This window comes from Nelumbo lutea, chromosome 3, assembly GCF_056320005.1.
Source record: "Nelumbo lutea isolate HS-2025 chromosome 3, American lotus-T2T, whole genome shotgun sequence".
Lineage (NCBI taxonomy): Eukaryota > Viridiplantae > Streptophyta > Magnoliopsida > Proteales > Nelumbonaceae > Nelumbo > Nelumbo lutea.
Genome location: NC_142686.1, coordinates 4,331,548 through 4,348,541, shown reverse-complemented (window position 1 = coordinate 4,348,541; position 16,994 = coordinate 4,331,548). Strand labels below are relative to the sequence as shown.

The 16,994-nt window shown below is 47.2% G+C and overlaps 1 protein-coding gene and 1 pseudogene across 5 annotated transcripts; both read left to right on the top strand.

The window, feature by feature from the left end:
• Window positions 1-273: 273 nt before the first annotated feature.
• RPL27 (ribosomal protein large subunit 27) lies at window positions 274-4,570 on the top strand. 5 transcript variants are annotated; one of them, XR_016109251.1, is made up of 6 exons: window positions 274-405; window positions 519-827; window positions 1,687-1,788; window positions 1,892-2,087; window positions 3,160-3,363; window positions 3,798-4,570. XR_016109251.1 is itself a non-coding variant. In XM_088975305.1 (5 exons), exons 2-4 carry the CDS (start codon window positions 540-542, stop codon window positions 2,069-2,071), a joined length of 570 nt encoding a protein of 189 aa, XP_088831431.1. In that variant the 5' UTR covers window positions 274-405; window positions 519-539; the 3' UTR covers window positions 2,072-2,087; window positions 4,062-4,570. The 5 variants fall into 5 exon arrangements, 4 of the variants coding, with proteins under 4 accessions (XP_088831431.1, XP_088831432.1, XP_088831430.1 ...); XM_088975305.1 differs by lacking the exon at window positions 3,160-3,363 and having other exon boundaries at window positions 4,062-4,570; XM_088975306.1 differs by lacking the exon at window positions 3,160-3,363.
• Window positions 4,571-4,861: 291 nt separating this feature from the next.
• Window positions 4,862-6,357, top strand: LOC148862471 (putative disease resistance protein At1g15890; annotated as a pseudogene).
• The last annotated feature ends 10,637 nt before the right edge of the window (window positions 6,358-16,994 follow it).

Here is a 16,994-nt window from a genome sequence, read left to right as displayed (position 1 = left end):
AAATCTTTCAGATTTTCCGTACATCACACGGGTCCCCGCTAATTGTCTTTTAAATTGAAAAATATTGATTCTGATTACTCTTTTACCCCTTACATTCATGCTAACGTGTCATACAAATGAAGTTTAGTTTTCAAACAATTTACATCTGCGCCGGTGCGCCCCATAGAGCGTGCCCCACCGGCGCCACTCTCATATCCCAATCGTGCATGGGGAACATCTACAATACGGTAGATGCTCTCAATTCACGCTAAGATGTGCATATGGGCCGCTGTGCATATGGGTGCTGCTATAGCCACGTGCCGAACGACGCACACAAGGCAGAGGCACAAAATAGAGATAAGGTTTCATTTCACCTCTGTCGTCTCATTTTCGTTGGAGGGTCAGTAGCTGACCTCGAAGGAGAAGGTTTGCTCTCACCGTAACCACTGATACATATTTTCGCTTTCATTCACGAAATCTACTTAAATAAGCAAAGGATCCTTTTTTCTTTCATTTTATTTAATTTATCCGACTTTCAGAGAGATAGAGGCTAAAGGAGAATGTCGGCTACAACGATGAGCTTCAACCTGGTTGGAGCTTTCAGAGGGCTTTCACTAAGTTCGGGCTCATCTTTCCTCAAAGGAGATTTTGGATCCATTTGTGTAGGCAACAAGGTCTCCGTTTCCTTCCCTCTCAAATCTCCACTGACTATCGAGTGCGCACATAAGAAAGGTGCTGGAAGTACCAAGAACGGTCGAGATTCCAGGGGTCAGAGGCTCGGCGTCAAGATATACGGTGACCAGGTCGCCAAACCCGGCGCCATTATTATTCGGCAGCGTGGCACTAAGGTAATAGCCCTAACTTTAGTCGGAAGCTTTGGAATTTGGACTAGGCTGAAGTTGGAACGCTCGAATATTTGGAAGTTGGAACGTTTTGATTACCACTTAGAGATTTGATTTAAGTTGTAATGCGTACTGGTTCATTGAATATTTGTTCCGATCCTTGAACGCTTGAATGCCATCAGGTTTTATAAATATCACAATTAGAATTCCATTACCACTGCGACCACCATTGCAAGACAAACCGGAGAACCCATTGATTTTTGAACACGCCAGTGTTTTAATCAATCATCAGTTTGATGTGATATTTTGTCTTTATCGACAAACACCGGCATGTTAAAAAATCACTGGGGTCTCGGGTTCAGAACCCAAGTGAATCAAATAATGTACGTAATTGTTGAACTGGCCCAACTGGGGAAATCCACTATTTCTTTATGTGCTCATATGCATGTGCCACAGAACTTGTTTCTTGAACCCTCAATCGTGAATTATCTGATTTCATTTAGGCAATGGATTGCCACCATGAACCGCTTTCCACAATGTTGCTCAATCTAATTGCATTGTAGCTTCAGCATCAATGAGACCGCTGGTAGATTCCTGCTTAATGTGGTAAATCAAATACCTTCAAATATTCTGTTGTTTCTTTCCTTCCACATGCCCTGCATAACAGCATCAATGATGCCTTATCTGATGGATTTTGCAAGATAGAATCTGCATTTGATATTGTTTGTATTGTTGGCTCCACAAATTTAAGTAGCAATTTTTCCCATTACCAAAACAAAAATTTCACTTCAGTATATTGAACTGTTATGCATGTGCTATAACATCCTTGTAATTTCCTTTTGAATTTTGTCTTGTAAATTTTCAGTTTCATCCGGGGAAGAATGTTGGGTTGGGCAAAGACCACACCATCTACTCCCTGATTGATGGATTAGTCAAATTTGAGAAGTTTGGACCAGACAGGAAAAAGGTGATGATACAAGTCCAGAGAACTTGCAGCATATTTGTTTTATGATAACTTAAGTTTTCTAGGCTGACAAAATACAAAATTTGTTTTTAATGTATCACTGCAGGTGAGTGTTTATCCACGTGTGGAACAGCCTGAAAATCCGAACAGTTACAAAGCAAGGAAAAGAGAGTACTTCAGAATGCAACGTGAACGCCGAAAAGCAAGAAAGGAGGGCCTTGTTCCCCCACCCCAACTGGTTTTGGCTTCTGTGGACGAAATTCCTGAAGGCAGTCCAAGCTGCTGATGAGTTAGTTGTCCATGTGAGTATGACTTGGAAAGTGATAGTCTGTTCCTGATGTTCTATTCTTTGGGGGTTAAGGAGTAAAGCACAATGTGAAAGGACTTTACATGATCTATGTTTTTAATCTGCAAATTTCTTGTTCAATTTCTTACAAGTGAATATGTTAACCAAAGTGGGTGCATGGAACATTGTATAGAAGTGGGCGCATAAAACATGGTATATCCTGCCTTTAGTCTGCAACTTTTTCAAATTCTTACAAGAAAATATGCTAATCAAAGTGGGCGCATAAAACATGGTATATCCTTTACATTTCCTGTTTTACCTGTACCTCATTATTTTATTCCTTCCATGTTCTTCATGCTTTTAGGTCTAGAGCTATCACCTTGCTCATGCATAATCCATCATTTCTAGGACATGTTTCACCAAGTTTCACGCAACATGGTTGTGATTTTTATCATCTATAATTAAGGTTAGAACAAGTGTTCAACCCACCAAGTGTTGCACTTATTCCCAGTAAAGCAGGTCTTGAGTTCAATTTGAGGCAATCAAATGAATTCATATGTGAGGTCTGCCAAATGTTGCACAAGTAGTGTCCTTGAGTCACAGCACCTTAGTAATTGGGTTGGCCTGGTCTGGTAGGTATGACTGGGTTGAATTTTTTCAGCATGGTCCAGCTCAACCAGTTTGATCCATGCGTTAATCTAATAGAAAATACAAAAGGGAAAAAAATACACGAGGATCTCATATTTCCCACTCAACAAAGGGATCTGGCTTTGTCAACACCTAGTTGCTTGGTACCATGGTCCAATATGTATTCAAATGGTTTATATATGTAGGCTTTAACTTTTGATGTGTGGTGGATGATTCTTTTTTTTTGAAAGGTGCAAAAGATATATTAAGGAGAAACAATATTTACATAGTCCTCTACTCTTGGTATCCCAATTGGATAAGAAGTATAAGTAAAAGAGGATAAAGAGTGAGTTTTTGCTAATTGGGATACCTTATGGGCAGATATATTAAAGTTCCGATATACAAAAGAGAAGTTTATAGATAAAAATTTAACAGATACCTCCCTAATCTTAATTTAACAGATGTGTGGTGGATGATTGAAGCTGGTCCTAGGATGTGCGAGGTGGAGATGGTGAAGTTTACAAGGAGTTAACATGGTCTATCTATGATGGGCATGCAACTCTCTGAACAATCAGAATCTTGGCTTAGGATGTTGTGGATCTTGAATCGGTTAATTGGTCTTCTTGAATCAGTTATTCTTTGCAAACATCATTACTGTGGTTAAGGTAGTTTACAGAAGGGAATATAGCCGTATAGGTTGTTCATTGTTGCTCCCATGTAATTTCTTACTTTAGTTGATTACCTCTGGTGGTGCTGTTTGTAGTGATAATATTGAATGTTGGCCAATGAGAGAGAAATAAGATGGGACCATGAGTCCCAGTACATTGACCTTGACTTGTTTTCTTCATTGCATTGTTGCAATGAAGAAAAAGCACATGCATTTTATGTTGGCCAATGAGAGAGAAATAAGATGGGACCATGAGTCCCAGTACATTGACCTTGACTTGTTTTCTTCATTGCATTGTTGCAATGAAGAAAAAGCACATGCATTTGGATCAAAGCTAGTTATGGAGGAAACTTGTATAAAAAATTGACTTGGATGGTGAATGTGACAATCATCAAACGAGCATGCATTCCTAATTATAAAACCATTTCTCAGGTGTTCAGCTGGTAGGAAAGTCAAACCACAATTATCAGCCTGAACTGGAGCAGAAACTTCGGGAGTTGGTCTTCTTGCTCGTTTTGCTAAGCTAAGACTCAAAAAACTAACTAATTGGGCTTGGGAGTACTTTATCTTTTTTTTTTCCCTTTACTTTTAATTATTTTTATTGGTAACTTTTAATTAATCAATAAGTATAAAAGAAATCAGTTGTACCATTGGTTAAATTGCCTCATATTTTCTTTGACATTTGTGTCCATTTAGCTACTGTGGCTAGAAATAAAGCTGCTGAAGTGCTGAGATGGTGGTCCAGACTCGTTTTCATGATCTTGTTCCTCAAGGATATGGATTCTGCATTCCTAATTTGCTTCCTGTCAAACTGTCAAACATTTTTCATTATGATATGTCTGATACTGGATCATTTTGTCTTACTGCTACCCCTCCTCCCTATTCTGGTTAGATCCCTTAAGTCAGATGGTACAAACCATTCCAATGTCAGTGCACCAACTTGAAGGTTAAGACTACTATCTTCATTCTTCAATGACCATGTCGTGCCTTAGTCATGGTTGGCAAGACTTAAATCTCCAACTAATTTGTGCAGCCGGATGCAGGGAAGCTTAAATCTCCAACTAATTCTATTGCGTTTTTCCTTTGGTAGTTGTTGTGGTATAAGTCAGTGTTATATTGCTGAATGTTGATGACTGTTATTCACTTATTTGGAAGGTTGAGAAACCTATAAAGAGTAAAGCCAGTGCTAAAATGTTGTTTTGAAATCTTTGGTTCATTTTGCTGAAATTTTCACTTTCATTACTGAAGAGGTAGGTATTCTACCTACAGGAAGTCTTAAACCAATGCTTGAACCAATTGTGAGTAAGCGCCTATAACTTTAAACATTCGCAGATTGCCTAGAAACGAAAAATAATTTGGTTTTACATATTGACGCATTAAGGCTCCAAACATATTTTGTGTCTGGTTTCATATTTCTTGTCCTTCTGCTAGCAACATTTTCCACCATCTGAATTAGCTGACATTAAAATCCATCTGATTGATTTTCACTCTAGATCTAAGGCTTTAGCCTCCATAATGTCGTGATGAAAAACCCAGAGCTGTATGTTTTTGGACCCTCAAGAGGTTTACCAGATTGAATCATGCTAGAACTTGAACAGAGACATGGTTTAAAAAATGGTGACAGATGAGTGTAAAGCTTGGCTTGAAAAAGTAAGGGGGGTCGAAGTTAAAACGGATGTGATTGAAGCAGAGCTGAAAGAAAACAAGAAACGTCTCAGTGGGTGGTGCCCATGGCTCAACATTTGTTGGCGCAAGAAGGTAGACAGATGTATAGTTCAAGTTCTAGATGATGTTGCAAAGCTGAAGGAGGAATCCAAGTTCCGGGGTGGAGTGGTGGTTGATGCACCTCTAAAGGCAGTTTAGAAGTTACCTTCTTCAATGGCAGAGGGAAACACATCCACTGATCGCACTGTCAGAAAGATATTAGACTGCATAAAAGATGACAGAGTTCAAAAAATTGAGGTCTGGAGAATGGGTGGGGTTGGCAAGACAAGGGTATTGAAGATTGTGAACAACCTACCTGAAATATGTCAGATGTTTCAAATTGTCATTTGGGTCACTGTTTCCAGCAATTGCAGTCTAAGAATGGTCCAAAATGAGATTGCACAGCGATTGTCAATTTGTCACAGAATTTGGCCAGTGAGTCTGATAAAAGAGTTGCAAGGAAATTATGGAAGCATTTAGAAACCAAGAAGTACTTGTTATTGTTGGATGACTTTTGGCAGAGAGTAGATTTGGAAGCTGTAGGAGTCTCAAATCCAAGTAAGGAAAATGGGTGCAAGATAGTATTGACATCTCGTTCCCTAGATGTTTGTAATAAGATGGAGACTAATAAGGAAATCAAGGTTGAAATCTTATCCAATGAAGAGGCATGGAAGTTATTTCATGAAAAAGTTGTAGTGGATTTTCCTGGTATTACGCAAATAGCTCGATGTGTGGTTGATGAGTGCCGTGGTTTGCCACTTGCAATTCTTGTCATTGGAGGTTCCTTGAGGAATGAGAATGATGTTCGTGTATGGAGGAATGCCCTGAAAGAGTTGAGTTCAGCTAAATATGAGATTATTTATGATATAGAAAACTCAGCGTTCAATAAATTGCAGTTCAGTTATGACCAATTAAGCAGTGAAAATGTGAGGATTGCTTCTTATATGCTGCATTGTAGCTAGAAGACTTTGAAATTCCAGTAGCCGAACTAATAGAACACTGGTTATGGGAAGGATTTATAACTGAAGGTGTTAAAAACATGGAAGAGGCACAAGACAAAGGGCATGCGATAGTAAATCGCTTGGTAAATGCTTCTTTGTTAGAAAGGATTGAGAGAGAGCATCAATTGAATGTCAAGATGCATGATGTGATTAGAGATCTAGCAATAAGGATTACATCACCATCACTATCATCATCTCTTCATGATGGCAGAAACCATGGTCGTCGCTTCTTGGTGAGAGCAGGTAGGAGAACAGATGATCCACTCACCGAACTAACACTCCGATGAGTTAGTCCCCCGCCTAGCTCGGAGAGCCCAGGCTCTCCTCTAAGGGAGGCCAAGCTTTTACCCACCTGGGAAGGAGCACCTCGGTGCTTTGAGGTAGGGACCCATCAGCCTTGAAGCACCCCAGTTTGTGGCAGCTTGGCGAGCCGCATGAGGGAAGGTAGGAAGATCTCCTGCCCGACCGCCGTACCAGACAAATCTGGTGACAGCAGCCGTGTCCCTCGTCAGGCAGCGTTGTGCTTGCCGCCTTTAGAAGGTGTCCTACACCAGACAAACATGTACCTAGCGGTGATGGCCCCGCGCGTGCCACCTCAGCCTTGCCAATAATGGCTGCGGCAGGTTGGCAGTGGCGGTTATACCCACCCTGTCAGAAGCTGATGGGTAGAGGTAACAAATTTATGCTATAAGGAGTTTAGTATCAAGGCAGGAGGGGGAATAATCTACGGTACGCATGCTATCTTCACTCTTAGTCTTCATCTTCCTCATTGCTTCTCCTACCAAGTACTAACTTAATCATCAGAGTGTTCCCGCCGGGTAACTCCCTCCGGGAATCTTCTTCTTCTGCGGTATCTTCCAAGAACCACGTGAGCACCAACTAGGAGTGACCGGATCATGCTACATCATTTGGCGTCGTCTGTGGGAAACGCTTCGGAAAGCCTTTCTCTAAACCTTCACATCCTCTTACTCTCAAAAAACTCAACACTCATGGCATCCTCAAGCAATATCGGACGAAGCACGGAGATGAATAACTCTAGGGAACAACCCTAGCTTCCTACTGTCTGCATCGGACAGTTCACTGTCCCCCTCTCAGCGGACGGGATCCCTAGTTTGAACGTGGCTCTTGCAGGGGCACCCGTCGTTGCTCCACTCCCTACCACAGTCAGAACAACTTTCGCTGAACCCTCGACTGTGCCCCCAGCGGCCAGCCCGAACCAGCTAGAAGATTTGATGCAGTGCATGCGAACCATGCAGGCTCAAATGCAGCAGTTTCAACAGTTTTAGATCTATCAACAGCACGTGCTACACCAGGTCTCCCAGTACCAGTATCAGTAGCAATTCCCTCAGCTGCCCCAACCTCAGCATTAGCAGTCGCAGCTCCCACCGCCAGGAGCACCTTTCTCACCAAGGAGAGGCCCCCTAGAACCCTCCTAGGAGCCAGGCCTCCTCCCGCAGCAAACGCGGAAGAACAGCCACTCCGGTCTCACCGCGGGCAGTTAGGTCGAGAGGACCCCAGCTTGCCAGGTCCACGTCTCCTCAGCCCTCGAAGCCCGATACCCCGTTCCTAGAGAACCGGTTCGAGATCCTGGCTGCAGGCTCCAAGTAGGATCCCTCTATCCACAACCAGCACCAACGACCTGAGCTACTTCTGGCACACACCATTCCTGACAACACGGAGGTGAGCAGCACCAACACCGAGCTCGCCAAGAAGCAGAGATGCCACCACCGAGCTCGCCGATCTGCCACCCACAACCTGCCCGAGCTCGGGGGCAAAGAAGAGGTAAGCTCGGGCGAAGCCAAGGCACCCCTCCTTTCAGTCAAGTCTCCCCTATCTCCTGAGCTCCTAATAGTCCCAATGCCTAAAGACTTTAAGCTCCCCCCTCTTGACAAGTACGACGGGTCGTTCGACCCAAACGATCATGTGGACGCTTTTCAACATAGATGCACCTGGCGAGAGCTAGTGAGTCGTGCATGTGCGTGGCCTTCTCCACCACTTTTAAAGGAGCAGCCCGTACATGGTACTGGAACTTGGCACCTGGATCGATAAGAAGTTGGGCGCAGTTCGCGCAAGCCTTCGCATCCCACTTCGTTACTAGCAAGCGATGTCCGCGAACTGAAGAAAGTCTCCTCAACATAGTGCAAAGAGAGGGAGAATCCATCTGAAGTTACATCAAACGGTTCAACGATAGCTGTATGCAGATACCACACCTAGACCCCGTCGTACGCCTTGCAGCAGCTAAGAAGGGCGTGACACACAAAGAGTTTAAGTGACACATGATCGTCAACCAACCAACGACCATAACCGAGTTCCTGAACTTTGCGGACAAGTTCATAGCCACCGAAGAGGAGATCGACCAAAAGGGCAAAAGTGCGCCCGAAAAAAGGAAGAGGAAAGGAGAGCTTTCCAGCCAAGGGGACAACCGAAAGAAAAAGGACACAGCTCAGGGTGCAAAGCCGGGTCAGTTTTTTCGACCTCCTATAGCGGACCGAGCTGATTACACCCCACTGAACGCGAAGTAGGCTGAAATCCTGATGGCGATCAAGGACGCCCTGTACGTGAAGTGGCCACCCCGTTTGAGGGGGAATCCCAATGAAAGAAATAAGAATATGTATTGCAGTTTTCATAAAGATCATGGTCATAGTACCGAGAGTTGTAAAAACCTCCGCGACGAGATAGAGGATCTCATCCGTCGCGGGTATCTAAGAAACTTTGTACAGAATAATAATAATAGTAATAAAACAGGTCGGCAAGGGGAGCACGGTAAGGATGCCCCCGAATCCAGTGGTAGGCTGACCGAGCAACCGCAGAGGCAGCCTCCGGAGGAGAGGCCAGTTCGGGGAACCATCCACATGATAGTAGGAGATTCGATCATTGCGGGTTGTACTTCAGCGGTAGCTCGGACGTTGGTTCGTGAGGCCACCTGGGAGGAGCAGAACCCCCCAAAGCGGCCGAGAACAGAAGAGTCAATTTTCTTCACAGAAGATGATGCGCGAGGAGTCTACTACCCCCACGATGACGCGCTCGTAATAAAGCTAAGAATCAATTACTTCGAGGTCAGGCGCATACTCGTTGACTCAGGTAGCTCAGCCGACATCCTCTTCAAATCTGCGTTTGACCAGCTCTAGCTGTAGAGGGGCGACCTGAAGCCCGCAAACACTCCTTTGGTAGGCTTCAATGGAGAAGAAGTCCGACCCCTTGGGAAAATAACAGTACCTGTGGAAGTCGGCACGTGGCCCCTACAACGCCATAGTAGGTTGACCAATCACCCATGTCCTACGAGCAGTGGACTCCACTTACCATTTGGCTATGAAGTTTCCAATAGACTTCGGTGTGGGGGTAGCGCGAGGCGACCAACTCAAATCCTGTAAGTGCTACGTCGCCGCCCTGAAGGGAAAAACCAAGGTAGCCGATGACCTTGAGCTGGAGCGGCCTATGGAGCAAGGCGAAGAATGAGCCGCGTCCACTGAAGAAACAGTCGCAATTCCGACCTCAGCAACAGACCCAGCTCGGACGCTACAGATCGGCGCTTCCATCCAGGAACCTCTACGATCCGAACTGGTAAGTTTCTTACTTCGAAATTTAGATATTTTTGCATGGTCCGCGGTAGAAATGATCGGTATAGACCCTGAACTCATAACTCACAAGCTGAATACTGATCCTGTAGTTAGGCCCGTTAGACAGAAGAAACACAACCTAGCCCCGGAGCGGTGGAAAGCGGTCGACGAGGAGGTCGAAAAGCTCCTCGCAGCTGACTTCATAAGAGAAGTTCACTACTCGAGCTGGGTAGCCAAACCCGTCTTGGTAAAGAAGGCCAACGGCAAGTAGCGCATGTGCGTCGACTACACCGACCTGAACCGGGCTTGCCCAGAAGACTGTTTCCCGCTCCCTAGAATTGACCGCTTGGTGGACGTAACCTCAGGGCACAAGTTGCTAAGTTTCTTGGATGCCTATTCGGGCTATAACCAAATCAAGATGGACCCGGCGGACGAAGAAAAGACTGCCTTCATCACGGAATTCGACCTATACTGTTACAAGGTTATGCCCTTCGGGTTTGAAAAACACAGGGCCAACCTTTCAAAGGCATGTAAATAAGTTGTTTGCGCCATTAATCGGCAGAAAAGTAGAATGCTATGTAGACAACATGGTTGTCAAAACTCAATTCTCACATGAATTAATACAAGATTTGCATTCTGTTTTTGAAATTTTGCGTAAGTCAAACAAGTGTGTGTTTGGTGTGACCTCGGGCAAGTTCCTAGGATACATCGTTAACCAACGCGGCATCGAAGCCAACCCGGATAAGATTAAGGCCATTTTAGATATGAGACCACCTCGGAAGCTGAAGGAGGTTCAGAGGTTGAATGGCCGCATAGTAGCCTTGAGCCGCTTCATGTCTAAATCGGAGGACCGATGTCTACCGTTCTTTAAGGCAATTAAGAGCAAAAGGTTCGAATGGACCCAAGACTGCCAGCTCGCGTTGGACGAGCTCAAGAAATACCTCGCTAGCGTATCGACCTTAACCCGACCCGAGGGGGGCGATGTTTTAGAACTATACCTCTCGACGAGCGATGAAGTGGTCAGTTCGGTACTAATAAAGGAAGTAGATCGGGTCCAACGACCCATCTATTATGTTAGTAAAGTATTGCAGGGAGCAAAAATGAGATACCCGGAGATGGAAAAGCTAGCATATGCATTGATAATCGCAACTCGGAAGCTCTACCCGTACTTCCACGCTCATACTGTTATCGTCCTCACCGACAAACCTCTAAGGCAAGTATTGCTTAAGCCTGAGGTCTCTGGTCGGTTGACGAAGTGGGCCGTTGAGCTCAACGAGTACGACCTCCAGTACAAGCCTTGAACTACCATTAAGGCCCAAGCCTTAGCAGATTTCATAGCCGAATGCACATTCAGCTCTGAAGTCCCCATGCCGGTTGAGCACAAGGCTCCCAGCTCGGGTGAGCCTGAAGCTCCCAGGTCGGTCAAGTCCGAACCTCGTGAGGTAGCAGCCAGTGTGGCATCTCTCCTAGCTCGGCCAACCACGAGCTGGGATGAGGAGCCCTGGATCCTTCACGTAGATGGATCCTCGAACCAACAGGGCAGTGGAGCCAGAATAGTTCTACATGGCCCAAGCGGCACGAAACTGGAATACGCGCTATGCTTCGAGTTCACGGCGTCTAACAATGAAGCAGAGTACGAGGCATTGATAGCTGGACTAGCCCTAGCCAGAGAAGTAAAAGCAAAGCACATTGTTATCTATAGTGACTCCCAACTCGTGGTTAACCAGGTTACCGACGAGTATGAAGCTCGCGAGCCAACCATGATTGCCTACTTGACCAAAGCTAGAGAGGCCTTACTCGACTTCCAGTCACACTTCATCAGACAGATCTCTAGGTCTGAGAACGCTGAGGCTAACGCCCTGTCCAAGTTAGCCAGCACTAGCGACATCACTATGAGAACCGTGTACATAGAGGACCTGTCTTGGCCAAGCATTCTTAGGGGGCAGAGGAGGTTGCTCCTGTCGTTCAAGCAGAGTCGAGCTGGATTGACCCACTCGCGAGCTTCTTGCTACACGGGACCCTCCTGGCAGATCGCAATACAACCAGAAGGGTGCAGCGCTAGGCAGCCAAATACGTCATGATAGACAAGCGGCTGTACAGGAGATCCTACACGCTCCCCTATCTGCATTGCTTGCGGCCTACCGAAGCCGAACTTGTACTTTGCGACACTCATGAGGGGTTGTGTGGCGGGCACTTGGGGGGCAGGGCCCTTGCCCAGAAAGCGCTTCAACAAGGGTATTATTGGCCAACAATGAAGGCAGATGCCATTGAACTCGTTAGAAAATGTGACAAATGCCAGAGACATGCCAATATTCACCACCAACCCCCTGCCGACCTCAAGTATCTCACCAGTCCGTGGCCCTTTGCACAGTGGGGCATTGATCTACTCGGGCCATTCCCGCCAGCAACGGGTGGAAGGAAGTTCTTAGTGGTAGCAGTGGACTATTTTACCAAGTGGGTAGAAGCCGAACCCCTCGTAACGATTACAGCCCGAAATGTCCAAAACTTCTTTTGGAAAAACATCGTATGCCTTTTCGGATTACCTCGGGTATTGATTTCCGACAAAGGCAAACAGTTCGAAGACATCAAATTCCGAGACTGGTGCCAAGACATGGGAATCCGACAGAACTTTACTTTAGTCGCACACCCCCAAGCAAACAGTCAGGCAGAAGTAACGAACAGAACCATCCTCCGCGGATTAAAGGCACGGTTGGACCGAGCTAAAGGATTGTGGGCAGAACTACCCAGTGTTCTATGGGCATACTAGACCACGGAGAAGACCGCTACGGGAAAAACACCCTTCAATCTCACCTATGACACCGAAGTAGTAATCCCTGTAGAGATCAAAATGCCTACGCTGATAGCGATCAAATGAACGAAGATGAGCTACACACCAACCTCGATCTACTCGACAAAGTAAGGGACCTCACGTATATCAGGGCCGCAACCTACCAACAGAGAGTAGCTCAGTACTATCACACCAGGGTCAAGAGGTGGAACCTCCGTGTTGGCGACATGGTCCTTCATAAAGTTATGGTACCTGAGCCTGGCACTGGCAAGCTCGGGTCCAATTGGGATGGTCCCTACCAAGTGAAGCGAGTGCTCGGGGAAGGAACGTACGAGCTTGAGACCCTTGAAGGAAAACAAGTACCTCGGGCATGGAATATTGTCAACTTAAGACAATACTATCTGTAGCAACCAAGTAGGCCACGAGCTACTCCCGAAACCCAAGGGCAAAAATGCCGAGCTAACATGACCTCGACACAATAAGACCCGGTCGCCTATGAGGCATGGGCAAATCTAAAAAATAGACTATAAGTCACCCCTAGAGCCTAAGGACAAAGAACGCCGAGCTGGCAAGATCTCGGCACAACAGGACCCAGCCGCCTCTATGGCATGGGCAGACTCCGAGAGTGGACCACAAGCCACTTCTCCAGGCATTTCGGCATAGGCTAAATGCTTGCAATACCTAAAGCACAGGCATTTCGGCCAGGAACCCTATGACAGATAGCCCACCCTAGCATGCAACAAGTTAAACCCGTAATAGACAACCGATGCTAACTTAACCCGGGTGCAGACAGGTCGGGCATGTACCCTACTATGTCACTCACCTCGGTGTACACATGGCTACCCCTACTAAGTGTCAGAATATAGCTCGGGACCACGATGGTTGAGGAACCCACACTCCGGGTAATCAGCCTAGTAGCCTAACAATTCAGAGTAAGACAACCACTTTGGCAAGTAAAAGAAAATTGCGCAAGTATTTGGCAAAAAAATGTTCTTCATTATATAAGCTCCACTACACTACATAAGTACATTCAATACAAAAGAGAGGGAAATCGAGCTCGCAGGCCCAGAATACAAGGAGCGCCTGACTACTTGGGAGGCTCATCGGCCTTACTCGGGATTTCTTCAGGGGTTTCCTCAGAAGAATTAATCAGATCGGTGGCGTCAACCTCCCCGTTGTTGCCATCATCTTCAGAGTCCGGGTCATCTGCGACCTAGCGTGCCATGTCATCTGTGATGTTGAAAGAAGTGAAGGCCCTTATATCCAGATCGGTGTAGGTATGCCTTATCCACCATCGGCCAAGCTTGAACCCCCTGTGGTAGGCCTTTGACATTACGCTGTCGAACCTCGAAGACTTGACATAGTCAATGACGAACTGAACCTCGGTTTGTTCCAGAGCATCGTGAAAGATTTCCATCTTCTCTTTGATATCGGCCTTGAGAGACTCCACCTCGCGCTCTATAGCCTCCTTGGTTCCCTTGAGGGCTTGCATCTCGAGCTGCGAAGCCTTCTGGGCCATTTTGAGGCTTTCCACCTCTTTAGGGCTTCTTGACCAACTCGGATCCCGTTCACCTCTGCCTTCAGTCTGTCTCATTCCCGAGCCAGCTCCTCCCTCTCTAATGCCAAGGTGTCGTTCAGACCTTTCTGGGCAGCGGTAGCACTCTCCAATTGTTGGACCTTGACCTGTGTTGCCTTCAGCTCGGCATGGGCCACACGGGATGATTCCTCAGCAACCAAAGCACGCCTCAGGTGTTTATCAGATTGGAAAGTTAAGGCGTGCACGACAGTGTTCACTTAACAGAAGGAAACTAGTCAGCAAAAAAAAAAAAGAAAAGGGGAAAAAGAGAAGAGAGAAAACAAAGAAGTGGGATAAAGTGTTTGCTCACAAAAAACGGACTTACCACCATGATGTGGGTTGCCACGTGACCTCTGAGCTGACCTGGGGAGAGTTCGGCCCACCTCATGACTTCTGCATTGATGACGCCCCTCTTGCTTCGGTCAAGGCTGACCTTAGGATCCAAGATGGACTCCTCCTCTTCGGTCCCCGAGTTGGACGCCGCCATGTCTATGGTATGCTGAGTCGATCCCTCTGTAGCCTCAGCGGTTGCCCCAACTGAGCTCGGGGCCTCAGCAGTCACCCTGGATGGCTCGTTCTCCAACCCCCTCACAGCCTCAGGTCTTTCGGGTGGAAGGTCACCCTCCAGATCTATCACCGGAGGGGCACTGTTGAGCCCGGTCTCAGGGGCAGGAGCCCAAGAATGATCGGGTTCGGGGAGGGAGCCCTTGGTGACTCCCTACGAGCCCTTTTGGCAACCTTCTTTGTGGTCCGCTTCTTCCTCCTCTTCATTTGGTTAAGGAGCCAAGTAGCTGTGATTCTCTCTTCTTCGTCCATGGGGCCTACAACAAAGCTGGCGTCAGTAAACCCAAAAACGACAAGCAGATAAAAACAAAGCACCAAAAGACAGAAATAGACCTACTCGAGCTCAAGCTGGTCTGAGCGAGCTTCTCTTCGGTGATGTATTCCCGATGATCGAGCTCAGCCTGAGCCCACGAGTGAAAGGCCTCCCACGTCTGCTGGTTGAGGGCAATGCTGGCCGACTGGGTAGCCACCCTCCAGCTGGTAAGGAAGGGCCATCTTGGGCTGGCCCAGACCACAAAGTAGTCCCGCTTCCAAGCGGGGACCTTGCTCGGGAACTTATGCAATAGCTTAAAGCCTGGGCGAGGAGATAAGTAGTAGACCTGCTCGTGCTCAGGGGGAGCGCTAGAGGCGCTCTTTTTTATCAGTAGTATGGAGCAGAGTATGTCCGCGTCCAAAGAAAACCACTTTTCATGGTAGAGGGAAATGGTCCCCACTAAATTCCAAATGGAGTTGGGGTGGAGCTGATCCAGCGTGATATTGAAACGCCTTAACACCTCGGGGATAAGCGGGTGAAGAGGGAGACGAATCCCGCCGACGAGCTGCTCCTTGAAAATCACGACCTCGTCCGGACCGTGCTCCCAGGGGAAATTATCGGTGGGAAGGCTGTAGCCGTACTCAGAAGGAATGTCGAACTGCTGGATGAGGTCTCAAAGCCTCTCCGGTGTCAGAGAAGAGGGACCTAATTGGTCCGGCACCTGACCTCGATGGGAAGTGGACGCCATCTTACCCGAAGCTGCTCGTGCTTCGCGGGCAGGTCTGGCTGGGAAAGGGTCACCATGACCCAAAGTGCCCACCACGGGCTCATCCGAGAAGCTACTCTCGCTAGACATAAGGAGGACGGGCTAAGAAAATAAGAAAGAAAAGGAAAGGAAAGACTCAGAGGCTTACCTGAAATAGGCGAAAATGAGCTGAAAAGACCTGAGCTAGAGACTTCAGACACGAGCTCAAAGCGAAAGCTACTTAGTAGTGAAAAGAATGCCAGAACCCCGCTATTTATAGACGCGGGGCCCGGTGACCAACGGTCAGGATTGGATCAATCCAACAGACCTCAAAGAAACCGGTAGCGGGGCTCCTGACGCGAATTTAATTTAGCGCGTTTTTGGCATCCACGCAGCATAAAGTGCCTGGCGTCTGCATGTGAGTTGCACGAGACATGGGTTTTTTCCTGTGAAGAACCAAGTGTCCGACCGGTCCAGCCATTGAACTGCCTAGCACGACAGTGCGAGCAACCGAGCCAAATCCGCCCGGCGAACCATGAACTCCCCGCATTGGGGCCCCCCGTCCCCAGCATGGGGAGTGGGGGGCAATTGATGGGGGACGATTTGGCTCAACCCCATGAACCCAGGACACATGCGCATGACCTGGCTTGGCGAACAGTCCAGCCTAGTAGCACGATCCCAACTTGGCACGAAGGAAATGCCAAGTCAAAGACAGTCAACTCACCGAAGGCTAACACCCCGATGAGTCAGCCCCCGCCTAGCTCGGAGAGCCCGAGCTCTCCTATAAGGGACGCCAAGCTTTTACCCACCTAGGAAGGAGCACCTCGGTGCTTCGAGGCAGGGACCCATTTGCCCTGAAGCACCCCAGTTTGTGGCAGCTTGGTGAGCCGCATGAGGGAAGGCAGGAAGATCTCTTGCCCGACCGCCGTACCAAACAAATCTGGTGATAGCAGCAATGTCCCTCGTCAGGCAGCGTTGTGCCTGCCACCTTTAGAAGGTGTCCTACACCAGACATACACGTACCCAACGGTGACGGCCCCGCGCGTGCCACCTCAGCCCTGCCAATAACGGCTCCGGTAGGTTGGCAGTGGCGGTTATACCCGCCCTGTCAGAAGCCGACGGGTAGAGGTAACAAATTTCTGCTATAAGGAGTTTAGCATCAAGGCAGGAAGGGGAATAATTTACAGTACGCACACTATCTTCACTCTTAGTCTTCATCTTCCTCATTGCTTCTCCTTCCAAGTACTAACTTAATCATCGGAGTGTTTCTGTTGGGTAACTCCCTCCGACAATCTTCTTCTTCTACGGTATCTTTCAGGAGCCACGTGAGCGCCAGATAGGAGTGACCAGATTGTGCTACATCAACTTGTATTGATCTCCTACTTCTATTTGAATAGGGAACTATACAACTTGTTTTCCTAAATAAAGTCTCTCTGGTTGG